Source organism: Camelina sativa, chromosome 9, assembly GCF_000633955.1.
Source record: "Camelina sativa cultivar DH55 chromosome 9, Cs, whole genome shotgun sequence".
NCBI lineage: Eukaryota > Viridiplantae > Streptophyta > Magnoliopsida > Brassicales > Brassicaceae > Camelina > Camelina sativa.
In genome coordinates this window covers 20260181-20273942 of record NC_025693.1, presented here as the reverse complement: position 1 = coordinate 20273942, position 13762 = coordinate 20260181, and the positions used below count along the sequence as shown (strand labels likewise).

Sequence of the window (13762 nt, the reverse complement as noted above, 5' to 3'; positions counted from 1 at the left end):
ATTGTATGGAAATTAATATCGAGATGCTAGCCAATACTGCAGAGCAGCATCGTAGCGTCGATCACCACTCTTGGCTATTGAGAGAATCCGGTCCCTCACTTGTCTGTCAATAGATTTGATCAACTGCTCCGCAGTGGTTATAGGTTCTCCATGGCGTCTTCTGTTTCACTCACGCCATAGAGCATGTACCGTGGCTTGGAAAACATAGCGGACAGCAAAACTCTCCACTCGATCTTTCCAAGAGCTCGATATCGCTGTGATCAATGTTTGACAGTCCAAAGAGAACCTCGCCACAAAGATCTTCTTGGCAACATTAGCCCATATACCAGATGTAAAACTGCAGGTGAAGAAAAGGTGGTCCCGAGTTTCAAGAGTGTGATTGCAGAAAACACAAGTCGTGGCCAGACCCCTGTTCCAAAGAAGCATTCTGTCCCCCGTTGAAAGCCTGTTCCTTGTCGCCAGCCAGACACAAAAAGAGTACTTTGGCGTTGCGTGGGCAAACCAAACCCCTTTGTGCCAAGAAACCGAAGGTGATATGGATCGAACATGGTTCCAAGTATCCTTGGTGGAGAAGTGGGAACGATAAATAGTCAGTTTTCCCTTTCCATAATGTTGTATCCTCTGCATTTGTACGTGATCGCTGCTTAGAAGCCAAAACTTCTTCAATGGAATTCAAATCTGCAGACCGATGCCGTCGAGGCCTACGCTCCCATGCCTCTGCAACTGACATATGCTTACTTATCCCCAGGTCAATATATCCTCGTTCCCCCGTGATCTCAATCAGACGCCCCAAGGAAGACCAATTGTCAAACCAGAAAGAGGTTTGATCTCCATCATGCACATCAACTCTGCAAAAATCTTTGGCAATATCTCGATATTTTAGTAGCTTCCTCCACATCCAGGATCTTTATCATCTCTAATGGATATTTTAGAACCTCGAACAAAAATCTTTATCATCTCTAATGGATAGTGTTGTTTGTTACAGATTGAGAAGTTTATGTTCCACAACCTCAAGTCAGAAGAAGCTGAAAGGCGGCTTTCTGAGGCAGGAGAGAGTCTTTGCTACAAAGTTTGTTTTCTTATTTGGCTGATATCTTTAAGTTGTTCATTGGCTTGTCTTTGTCCTTGTAAGCTCTTTTGCCACCTTTGTTTTGTGTGGTAGTAAATGCTATAGGTTTAGTGTAGATTCTGTGTGGTATAGATACTGTTAGAGATACTTTACAAGTTCGAAACGGGATTATAATGAACCCATACATGAACTCTCCCGGAAATTGAAAACCTCAGGTAGCCGAGGTACTTATTTTCAAGAGTATCCGTTTGAGTGGTCTTTTTGACTTCAAACTTTAGTTTTTACAATTTACGTTAATGGCTGTTGTTGTGAGACATACATTTGAATGATCACATTCGCAGGCGTGCTGATGATTTGGCAACGCATTTCGAAAAGACTGTCCTGCTTAATGTTACCCGAGAATTATCAGTCGGTCCTCAAGCAATCCCATATAAGTGAAGTGGATGATATGGGTAACTCCCTGAACCTAATTACTGTGATATCAGTTAGTTCAGATTGTCACTATAGTTGAACACTCCCTTCACAGTAGCTAGAGTTGTGTGTGTTTTGTGATGACTATAATTGTGAATTTACATTTTATAGTGCCGCAGTCCTATTGAAGAGTGAGAGAATTATCTTCCCTCCTTAACCTTATTCCTCCATACCCATACACAACCTTTATTTTATCTAACTGTGGGGTTTACTATGGTTTTGGCAGAGGAGAGAGTCCTGGGACTGTGGAAATGATAGGAAGGTGATCTCTACTTCATACGCTACAAGATTGTTAAAGGAGCAATCGAATCTGGCCAAATTGACTTGATCTGAGCTCAATCATGGATTTTTGACTTGATCTTACTGTTATTGGTTTACCATGATGCAGGGCTTTTGCACCTCTTATTGATTGAAAGAGTTGTATAATTTTTTTTCAAAAATAAAAACCCTAATAAAAGTTGTACCATTGGAGTACTATAATTTTATTCAACAAGAAAAACTCTTATTTTGTAAAAATATACTTTTTAATTAAAAAAAAAATATAAGAACTTCAAAATAAGAGTCCAACCAATGGAGATGCCCTAATTCCATATGACAATTAATGTAAACAAAATTTTGTAACAGAGGACCTGAGATTGACACCGGAGAATCAATCTCGACCTTGCCGTGTCTGTAAAGTTAACGTAACCTGTTGACTTCTCTCTAGTGTCTCTATGCCTTGGGGTCGTCCTCTACGTAATGTGCGCTCAGATCCAACACGAGCTGATCATATGACCTCTCTAAAACCACCATGTTCGCGGCCGGAAGGGTATGAGAGCTTCCGTTTTTGTTGCTAGAGGTTGCCACGTGAAGAAGCTTGACGCGAATGACAGAAACAGAGTCAAGACGGAGAGAAGAGGGAGACTAGGAAAGAAGTTAAACCACCATGTTCGCTGGAAGGGTCTTAGAGCTTTTCTGATTGATTGCATGAAACGTAACCATTTTTTTTTTTATCTACTTGCTTATACCTCATCCACCGATTTCGATTTATATCTGTTTTGATCGTCTAATTGTATCGGATTAAGCTTACTCCGATGTTGAGAATCTAGTGATTTGGTGTTTTTGAGTGTTGGACAAACTGGATTCGTGTTTTGGTTAATTGATTCGGATGATTTATTCCTTTTTGGTTTTTTTCTCTTTTGTGAATTAAGCAGTGAAGCTTTGAATCATGGCGTGTAGAATTGCTAAAGATGTGACTGAAGTAAGTTTTTCTTCATCTTCACTCTTCAGATTCGAAGGAGTTGCGTTTTTGTTCCATGTTCATGTACATGTAGATTGATTGATTCTGTTTTACTTATTCTTCCGTTGATTGGGAACACTCCATTGGTGTATTTGAACAAAGTGGCTGAAGGATGTGTTGGTCGTGTTGCTGCTAAGCTTGAGATGATGGAACCTTGCTCCAGCGTCAAAGACAGGTTTCTTCTTTAGTACTGAACTATGCTATGTTTCCTCGTTTCGGTTTTTATGTAAACCTTGTTTCTTCTTGCAGGATTGGTTTCAGCATGATTTCTGATGCGGAGAAACAGGGTCTTATCAAACCAGGCGAGGTTTATTCTCAAAACCACTATTTTATGTTGAGGTTTTTTTTTTGGTTTGAGATTGGTTTTAACTTTTTTGTTTGTTCTGTAGAGTGTGCTGATTGAGCCAACCAGTGGAAACACCGGAGTTGGATTAGCATTTACAGCTGCTGCCAAGGGCTACAAGCTTATTATTACAATGCCAGCTTCAATGAGTATCGAGAGAAGAATCATTCTCTTAGCTTTTGGAATCAATCATGAAATTTATAGTGTCTTATACAATGTATTCATAATTTTAGCATTTAAGAAAAAAAAGAAAATTAAAATATAATCATTTACATATCATATTTGACAATAAAAGCACAAGTTGTAGCGGTTCATAAAATATACAAAAAGATTATTGTAATGTTGCAAAGAGACGATTGTAGCTTGCATTTATTCATTTAAAAAAAATTATGAAAAGTTACGACGAAAAGACACGGATAAAAGGTGACATCGAAAAGATGGAAACGAAAGGTTACAACGAATAAATGTGAATGAAATAACACGACTGTAATGTAATCTCAAGGCATTTAATCTTAAAACTTTTTTTAATTTGATGTGTGTAGCATTGATAATTATTTATTTAATCACATGTGAAGGTAAGAATATTTTTTGAATAAAAAGTAATCTCATGGCATTTAATCGTAAAACTTTGTTTAATTTGATGTGTGTAGAATTGATAATTATTTTTATTTAATCACATGTGAATGTAAGATTATTTTTTAAATAATATTTTTCAAATAAAATATAAAAAAATGTTCCAACAAATTGTATTTTTGAATTTTTTATTAAATAGTTTAGAATCCCAATAAATTAATAAATAAATTTAATTAAAGATTTTTTGTAATAAATATTTTACTAAAGTGAGTTTTCCGGGGAGGGTCCATACCTAGTCTGTATAATAATAACAGCATTTGGATTCTCTTACCAAATGGTGTGACATAACAATGTCTTGGTAAAACCAATGAAGACTGAAGAAAGAAAACAAACGTTCCAATTCAAACACAAAACTACAAATATTCTAGTTTCAGAAACATCATCAGAGTATATATATATAGAGCTCTTCTTGTTGTTCTTTTTCTTCCCCTTCTTATTCTTCTTTGCGGCATATGTACTGTATCTAACATTCGTTTGTAGTTTGAGTTGTGATGGACCTCGGCCGGAAAACTCAAGTAAATTAAATGACTATGGTAGAAGAAGCTAATAATACATCCAAAATATCATTAACTAATATTCTTATTGTTCTCTTTCGTCCCTAAATTACAGTCATGGGTATCGAAGAAATTACTAGATATCAAGGATAGCAACAACACCTAAGGATATGGTTTTTGATGAGTCAAAATCAAAGTTGAATATATGGCTTATAATAAATGAGAGAGAGTTGTCATAAATGCTTCGTCTAAATTAGATTTTTGCGTCAAGACAAGGGAAGAGATTTGGGAAAAAAATCTTAGGACCATCTGAATTCATTAAGACATTTTACCCATACATTTTGCAATAATTCTAGAAATTGTGAGTGAGCTTTCACTTTCTCCCCTTACCTTCAGTCCCACACATAACACATTCATACCTTAGTTTTCCCTCTCTTTCTCATTTTTCTTCACATGGAATGTCTTGTTGTGACACAACAGCTAGTCAGCTACAACAATCAGATACAATCCAAAAGAGTAATTAAAGCAAAGGTGAGAATGGAATATGAAATGTTCCAAATTCCAACATAATGGAAACACTATGAAACAGTGTTTGCTTGAGATTATTAAACCAAATAAAATTCTTAATTAAGAATCAAACCTTAATGTACATATTACAAAATTCCTACCAAAGGATAAATAAAATAAAACTACTGGAAATACTTGTGCCGACGTTAATAGAAACGAAACAACCAAAAGAGTGGTTTTAAACCACTTGAGACTTCAGACTTGTTTGCCTTAACCGAATCAGACAAGGAGGGGGCTATTTAAGTAATTAACTCCAAATCTCATTGGTTAAAATTTTTATACCGAGAGGACGTGGAGACAAGTAAATGACAAATTTGCCCCTCGATCAACAACCCCAATCGCCGGAAAATCTAATTACTGAGGAGATCCGGTGGACTTCCTGAATCCGGCGACGATTCATTCATCGTCGGAGCTTTCTCCGTCACGTCTGATTCCGTCTCCAGCTGCTTCGTAAGAGGCATCTTTGGGATCTCAGCGAGAATCTGAACGACTTCACGCATCGTCGGCCTCTCCACCGCTTGTTCTTCAACGCAGAGCAACGCAACGTAGAAGACATGCGTTACTTCGTGAACTGGTACTGAAGAGAGTCTAAGATCGATTACTTTAAGCACACAGTCTTTATTCGAATCCGTCATGCTTCTAACCCATTGAACGATATCGACGCCGGCGCCAAACTCTCCGACTGGTTTTCTCCCGGTGATGAGTTCTAGAAGAACAACACCGAAACTGTACACGTCGCTCTTCTCATCTACCTTCAACGTATACGCGTACTCTGCACAACAAGGGACAAAATAGTTTCAGAGATTTTGTTACATTCACCAAGTGTTTGATTAAATGCCAATGTGAGTAGTACCTGGAGCGATGTAGCCGTAGGAGCCAGCAATGGCGGACATACATTCAGAAGTGCCGGAGTCTTGTAAGAACTTGGCGAGACCAAAGTCAGCGACGTGAGCTTCAAAGTTGGAATCGAGGAGGATGTTGTTGGATTTGACATCTCTATGAACAATCAACGGGGAACAATCGTGATGGAGATAGCAAAGACCTTTGGCAGCTTCAAGAGCTATCTTGTAACGTGTGTCCCAATGTAAATGACCTCCTTTTTTGCCATGAAGAACCTCTCCGAGACTACCATTAGGCATGTACTCATACACTAGGAGATTCGTTTCGTGGTTAGAGCAAAAACCGAGCAGTCTCACTATGTGCCTGTGTCTGATCCTTCCTAGCGTCTGAATCTCTGCGTTGAACCCGTGATCGTGAGAAGATCCATGGGACATTGTAGCTAATCTCTTGACAGCTACTAAGTCACCGCTAGGCATAGTGCCTTTGTAGACAATCCCAGCACCGCCTTTACCTATGATGTTGTCTTCCTTGAGAGAGTCCAACACATCGTCACAAGTGAAGTCTAGTCTCTGGAAAGCAGTCAATCTCCATGCCTTGGCTTCACTCGCATTTCTCAAGGACCGAGCTTTGATTATAGCCACTATAGCAAACACCATCGAACAAAAGAGCAATCCGAGGACGAGTAACAGTTTCGTAGTAGCTGATAAAGGTTTAACATGAGATTGGTGAGTTCCCTTGCCGCAAGGACCCAAATAAGGACCACAAAGATCAGAATTTCCCAAGAACGATGTGTAGTTGAAGTAACTGAACTGTCCAGTGCTTGGAACTAAACCGGAGAGATTGTTGTAAGAGAAATCAACAGATGTCAAACTCTGCATTGATGCTATCGACACAGGTATCGAACCAACGAGATGGTTTCTCGAAAGATTCAAGTAATTCAAGATCCTCATACCAGTGATCTCGTTAGGAATGTCACCAGAGAGCTCATTACGACTCAGATCAACAAACGTTAGCAGCTTACAACGACTGATCTCCGGTGCGATCCGACCCGAAAACAGATTGTGACTAAAATCCAACTTAGACAGCTGCTGAAGCCTCCCAATCTCCGGTGGAATAGGACCAGCGAACTTGTTACCATCAAGGAGTAGTTTTTGAACACCGGAGAAGTTTCCAATAGCTGCAGGTAATGAACCAGAGAGCTGGTTATTAGACAGACTAACCTGACCAAGGTCACTAGACACGCCTCCACTTATTGGTAACTCTCCGGTGAGGTAATTGTCTTGGAGCTCCACTTGAGATAATTTAGGTAACCCGAAAAGCCCCTTTGGAATCGACCCGTTGAGAAAATTTTGACCCATCCGGATCCGGGTCAATGACTCACATTTGCCAAGGGAATCCGGGATAGAACCAAACAAGAAGTTGCCGAGAGTGATTAAAGTCATTAACCTGTTACCGGAGCACATATTCGGCGGCAAAGTTCCGGTGAGTTTGTTGGAGGAAAGATCAAGAATCACTAATCTACCATTATCCCCTAGTTTCTGAGGGATACCACCGGTGAAATTATTCTCCCAAAGCTGTAACACTTCAAGCTCCGGCAATTCACCGATGAACTCAGGTATAGCACCGTAGAGCTTGTTTCTGAAGAGATTCAAAAGCGTTAAGTTCTTCAGCTCTGAAAAACTCGTCGGAATCTCGCCGGTGAACATATTGTTAGACAAATCCATAGATTTCAAGCTTGAAATCAATCCCAGCTCTGAAGTTAACGGTCCCGCAAACGCGTTCACTTGAAGAAACAACGTATCTAGGTTCTGAAGCTTTCCAATCTCCGGCGGAATCGCTCCGGTTAACCCGCAATTAGCGGCGTCGAAACGTAGGAGCTCCGTTAAATTCCCAATCTCCGGTGGAAGACCGTCTTCAAAAGCGTTGTAATACCCGATGTAGAGTTCGCGAAGGGTCGTTAGGTTTCCGATCTCCGGAGGGATTTTTCCGATTAGCTCGTTTCCGGAAACGGCTAAGTACTCGAGAACAGGCCAGGTTCCGTACGTCGCCGGGATTTTGCCGGAGAAGTAATTACCACCGAGGTGAAGATGCCGGAGCTCTGTGAGGTTCGTGATTGAGAGCGGCAAGTCTCCGGTTAAGTTGTTGTTATACAAATCGAGAACACGGAGATTCACCAATCCAGAGGAGAGTTCATCGGGATACGAACCGTTGAATACATTATTGGAGAGATTGAGAAGACGAAGCTCGGAGAGCTTTGAGATTTCCGGCGGGATAGGACCTGAGATCTGATTAGCGGCGAGCGAAAGATTCTGCAAGAGAGGTAAGTGAGATACGTCGGAGGAGAGAGTTCCGGAGAGGTTGAGACCAGAGAGGTCGAGAGAGGTCACGTGACGGCGAGAGACGTCGCACTTGACACCGGTCCATGAACAGAAGGTTGTTGATGAGAGGTTCCATGAGGTGAGGAGTGGTGAGTGGTCGTCGCCGGTGAGAGAGGATTTGAGTGAGAGAAGAGCGTTGAGCTCTGTGATTGGTTTAGCGACGGTGAAGGTATGAGAAATGTGGAGGAGGAGGAGAAGAAGAAGAAGAAGCTTCATGGCTCTTTTTTGATTTTTTTTTCTCTTTCTGTGTAAGTTAGGGTTTGGTTTAAAAAGGGTGATAGTGTGGTGAGGGTAAGTGAGGAAGATGATGAAGATGGCGTGATTTTTTATTGTTTTATTTTATTGTTTTATTATAAATTATTTCATTTTTTTTTTGGATTTTTCTCTTGGAGGGAGATTTTTAAGAAACTTTGATTTCTTCTATAAACCATTATTTATTCTGAAACTAGAATAGAACACACTTAGGGGAAGGTCTTGGTTTAGGATTAGAAAGAATTTTAATGACTTTGTGTTTTTAAAAATTTTGCTGATTTTTAAAATCATAGAAAATTAGAAAGTAAAAATGAAGGATTCTATAAGAGATTGTTTAGGAAGTTATTTTAAATCTTGCTGATTTGTGTTTCCTAATCTTGTAAAATATTTCATAAAATCTTTCAAAATCTTTCTATTTGATGAAAGAGTTTTCATGACTTTTGTTATGAAGGAAATGTTATAAAATCCTAAACCAATAACACAAAATTTGAATTTATTAACAATCCATGATTCTTTTGTTTTAATTGAATAACATAAAACTTTTAATGACTTTATAAGACTCTTAATCCAATAACACTAGATTTATCAAGATTTTAGATAATTTTTTACAAATCCACAACCAATAACACTAAATTTTTAAAAAAGTTTTAAAAAAGTCTTGATTGAATAACAACATATTTTACATAACTTTTAAAATCATTAAAATTCTTTCTAAATCATAAACCAATAACCCCCTTATACTTCAAATATATTAGAGGAAGAAAAACAAATTTTGAAAAACATTTATTTTACATAAATAGAAACATATGGATTTAATGAAACATGGGATTAGAAAGTAAGGATAGAACCATAATTACATGAGAGAATATTCAATTAATTTTCTTTTTTTGGAGCCTTGTTGTTTCGAAATGTGATGTTACCAATCTTGACAATTCCTCCAATAATAGGATAGTATTTTAATACGTCACAATGTAATAATGCAAATATCAAAGCGAACCATAAAAAAGTACTCCATAATGGAGAGTATAAAGATGTTTCAAAGATTAAAAAAAAAAACATAATGAAATATTTAATGATAATGAGATGAACGGTCCTGATGTTATAGTTTGACGGAGAGCCCACCACTGGGATTCACAAGATTACCGATTTATCGAGAGACCCGCTAATAATTAACGAAATGGAGTAGTACTATTCTAGTATAACATTAATTATTCTACTGTTTAACAAAACCAAACTTAGCACTTTGAATGACCAAAGGCACCAGCCACTGAACGGTATTGCCGTATTGGTAAATCACATTTCTACCATGAAGGACCACAACAAGGCATGATCGACACAAAAACCAGAGAGCCAGACAGTCGCTGAATCAACTGAAAACAAAAATGACGAGAACAACCCTGAGTCCTGAGCTGCGATGATGACGCACGGGACCTGTCATGAGCCCTCTCGAGAGACGGGTAGGGATACGATCGTGATTTTGTATGTGTGGAAGATGAGTCAGTAAAAACAGTCCTATGTGCATCATTTTCATCTTTTTGCCAGTTTACCCACTGTGTTCACTGATCAACAATAATGGTTTGCTTTGTCCACTGAACAAAACATATGGCTTTCCCATATACATATTTATATTTTTCTTTTCCTGATTGTATTATATTATATCTCACAAAATAATTTAATTTAAATTTAGGAAATAACAAAAAAAATAAGTAGTAGTAGTTTTATTTATTGGAAATGAGAATGGATAGCTTAAATATGGAATGCCAAAATTAGATAAACCTTCTTTTTTTTTTCCTTTGTCACTGGAAGAGTTTAGGTATAATAAAACTACAACCACTGGAATAAGTCGTACTCATATTAGGTGAATTTTTGTTTTCTTCTTCATGGACCCGGACCAATAGAATAATTTTTCATCTGCAACGCACTTCCTTGCACTAGATTATAACTCAAATTAGTGAAAAGAATTATAATAATGGAAAGCATGTCTTGTTTAATAATTACTTTCGAATGATAAGAATGGCAAGCACCTGTGAGGAAAGGTCTACTTTTTTTTTTTGTGTGTAAAAATTGGGAAGATGTATATACACTTTTGGATGGGTGTGTATTTAAAGAATCGTTTGTTAAGCTTGATTTCATATTTGGTACCAAATCAAATATACTTAATCTAACTACTAGATTACGTTAGCACTTAAACTTAACAATTTTTGTTTGCTATGACCAAAGTATTAACAAACTATAAATAAGACATACGAACTTACACTTAGATTACGTTAGCACTTAAACTTAATACATTTTACATTATCTCGAGTTACATAATGAGTCATTTTGACCAAAATAGTTTTGAACAATCGAACAACATTGGATTTATTCATTTAAGAGAAGGGAGGGGGTTACATTCCTCTGCTCTCCCTAATGTCTTATCCTCTTCTACAAGATTGTGACTAATCGACTATCACATTCATGAATTTTATCTTTACTCATTTTAAGTTTTATTTTTATTTTTTGTTTCAAGAATTTTTACACAAAGAACCAAAGCAAATTTTTGAATCTTTGTATGTTTTTGGAGAGACAACAAACAAGACTCAGTCCTTAGGAACTGTTGCTTTCTGTTGGTTTGAATCATGCAAACAGAAAGACACGCTGTAAAAGCAACCCACTGGTGTAGCTAAAAGACAGAACAAAGGTACAAAGTCATCTTTTTGTTTTTTCTTTGGTTTCGAAATTGAAATTAGAGAGAGTGGGTTCAATTTTTCAGGTGGTCCTTCCAAAAATTGTAGGGATAAAAAAACTTTACGATAAAAGTGAAAAATGAAAAAAAAAATATGGGACAGGACCAAGGGGACCATAAGCTTCATCATCATGCTCATGGCCCAACCAAGTAACCAACTACCATACATTATCTACATTTAGTCATACATGTGTACTTTGACCCATGAACTACTCATCAATATGATTCGTATGAACAATTTTCAATCCCGATATAGTTTGAAACCAATAGAACTGTAGAAAACACAGAAGCATGGCATCAGCTTAAAACATACAATGTTTGAAAAGAGAAAACCTGTTTTTGAAAGTGTTTTGAAAGTTCCTTTGGACTTGCAGGATTCAAGGAGTTTGTCTTAGCCTTTAGACTTGCCTAAATAGTTCAAGTCACACAGGGAACTATTACAACGGTCTCACACTTCTTGTGTAAACTACTACAACGGTCTCGACTCTCGACACGAACCAAAAAAATGGACTTTTACATCATGGGGAAAGAATCAATCTAACAAGATTAGTGAGCACGAGATGATTACAGCTTTGAAGGAGGCATGTATACATACATACCTACATGGATGATTTATGAAGAGATAACATTGTTTTCAATCTTTCTTCTGTGTCCAAATTTTTACAGACTTGTCGAGTGAGCCTGATGCGATCAAATTCTCTGTCGGGTGGCAAGCTACAGTCATAACAGGCTCAGTATGACCCTCAAGTTTCTGAAGCAGTTTCCTGGAGTTCAACTCCCACATGTATACACAATTGTCCTCGGATCCACTGACTATCCGCTTCCCATTTGTGACGGAGAACGCAGAGGAAACACAATACTGTGAGTTCACGTGGCCAGTGTATGTTTTGAGAAACTTAGCAGACGAAATGTTCCACAACCTCTGCACATTTGAATATCGCAGAGAGATCAGTTCATTAATAACGTTGCATGAGAATTTATACTCAAAATGTCCCCTATAGATGCAAATAAATCAAAGACCAAAAGAAGCCACTACCCTCTAGAATCAATAACAGAACTATACTAAAGCTACCAACTTTTTTTGCTTAAAAGAGAAATAATATCCTTAACTAGTAAACACTTCTGCAAATAGCTTTGGATTGGCTTCTCTACTAAATCAAACTTCTATTAACACCTAGAATCTAACGCTCTACTCAAAATCTTCATGCTTTTTTCAAGATCACTATATAGCAAAACGAGTACTTCACATAACAAACACCAAATCTTTGAGATGAGAAGAAGTTACTCACCAGGGTGTTGTCCAGTGTGCCAACGAGAATGAACTTGCCATTGGGAGAGAATCTAACAAAGGAAACAGGAGGATTCTCATCATCAATCAAAGTTTTAATACAATGCCCAGTGCCAGCATCCCATATACGACACAACCCATCATAGCTACTCGACACAATAAGAGACCCATCTCGATTAAAATCAACAGCAGTAACAGGATCAGAATGCGCGGGAAGAACTTTCAAACACTTCCCAGTAGTAACATCCCAGATCCGAACAGTTTCATCGAACGAACCAGATACAATCATGTTCGACTGAGGATTGAAATTGACACAGAAGGCGTAATTGGTGTGTCCGATCAGCGTCTTGATCAACGAACCGGTTTCAACGTCCCATAGCTTTAAGGTTTTGTCATCAGAAGCAGAGGCTATAAACCTCGCGTCTGAAGAGAAGGCGACATCGGAGATACCGTACTCGTGGCCGGAGAATTCTCGTGCGGGCTCGACGATGGGGTCTCCGTCGGTGTTGATGGTGTAAGTGCGGAGGGTTTTGTCGGCGGAGGCGGAAGCGAGGAGGCGACCATCGGAGGAGAATTTAACGGAGGAGACGGCGCGTTCGTGGGTCGTTAGGGTTTGGGAGTGGACGTATGGAGTGAATGATGCTGTTGCTGTTGTTGCTGGTACTTCTTCTGCCATGGGTAAGAGTAAAGAAATGTTTTTTTCTTGGGAATTAAGAAGATTGAATTTTGCTGATTTAGGGTTTTTGGGAAAGGGGGCTTTCAGAGAGACGATCCAGTGTTCTTGGATAAACCCTGATTCATTTAAACCAAAATTGTGGGGTGTATTTTGAAATAATTGAATAGTATAGGGGTATCTTTTGAGTTTTACTTAAATTAGAGTAGTTTCACGAGCGGCTCACGTGCGCGATTTCTAAGCTCGATCCCTCAGACTGGTGCAGAGTCTTTAGAATCTTTTAGTAATTTCTTCTCTGAACACAGAAGCTTCATTTTAATATTTTTGTTTAGGTTAATGATATTGATTCTACTTTCCTTTTTCACTTGTAAATTTTTGTAAAACAAGAAGAAAACTCAAAAAAAAAAAAAAACTAAGAAAAGAGAGATTAAAGTTTTTGCAGCTTTTCCTAAGTTTACCTTTAATTAATCTTAAGAATCTTATCATGTGGAGTCAATTTTGTATGCTGTAAGTACTGAGAACCATATTTTACATTTAATGAGATAAATCGGAGATCCGAACAAATTAATTAGTTTTCATTTACGTTGTGGTATTTTCAACTTGTAATTTGGACACAACAAAGACTAGTATCGAGCAAACAAATCAATATCGAAATGACATTAAATTTTGATTTAGTCTTTATTATCGAGCAAACAAATCACTAACAACTAACAAGACTTCCAAGTTACAACTACCATCACTGCTCATTTT

At 37.9% G+C, this 13762-nt stretch overlaps 2 protein-coding genes and 1 pseudogene across 2 annotated transcripts; 1 reads left to right on the top strand and 2 right to left on the bottom strand.

Annotated features, from left to right (window-relative positions):
- On the top strand, positions 666 to 1874 carry LOC104715481 (annotated as a pseudogene).
- Positions 4895 to 8379, bottom strand: LOC104711487 (leucine-rich repeat receptor-like serine/threonine-protein kinase BAM2). Its single transcript, XM_010428187.2, has 2 exons — positions 5710 to 8379; positions 4895 to 5628 (listed from the first exon to the last, which is right to left on the bottom strand). Exons 1-2 carry the CDS (start codon positions 8288 to 8290, stop codon positions 5207 to 5209), a joined length of 3003 nt encoding a protein of 1000 aa, XP_010426489.1. The 5' UTR covers positions 8291 to 8379; the 3' UTR covers positions 4895 to 5206.
- Positions 11426 to 13125, bottom strand: LOC104711486 (COMPASS-like H3K4 histone methylase component WDR5A). Its single transcript, XM_010428186.1, has 2 exons — positions 12341 to 13125; positions 11426 to 11973 (listed from the first exon to the last, which is right to left on the bottom strand). Exons 1-2 carry the CDS (start codon positions 13013 to 13015, stop codon positions 11686 to 11688), a joined length of 963 nt encoding a protein of 320 aa, XP_010426488.1. The 5' UTR covers positions 13016 to 13125; the 3' UTR covers positions 11426 to 11685.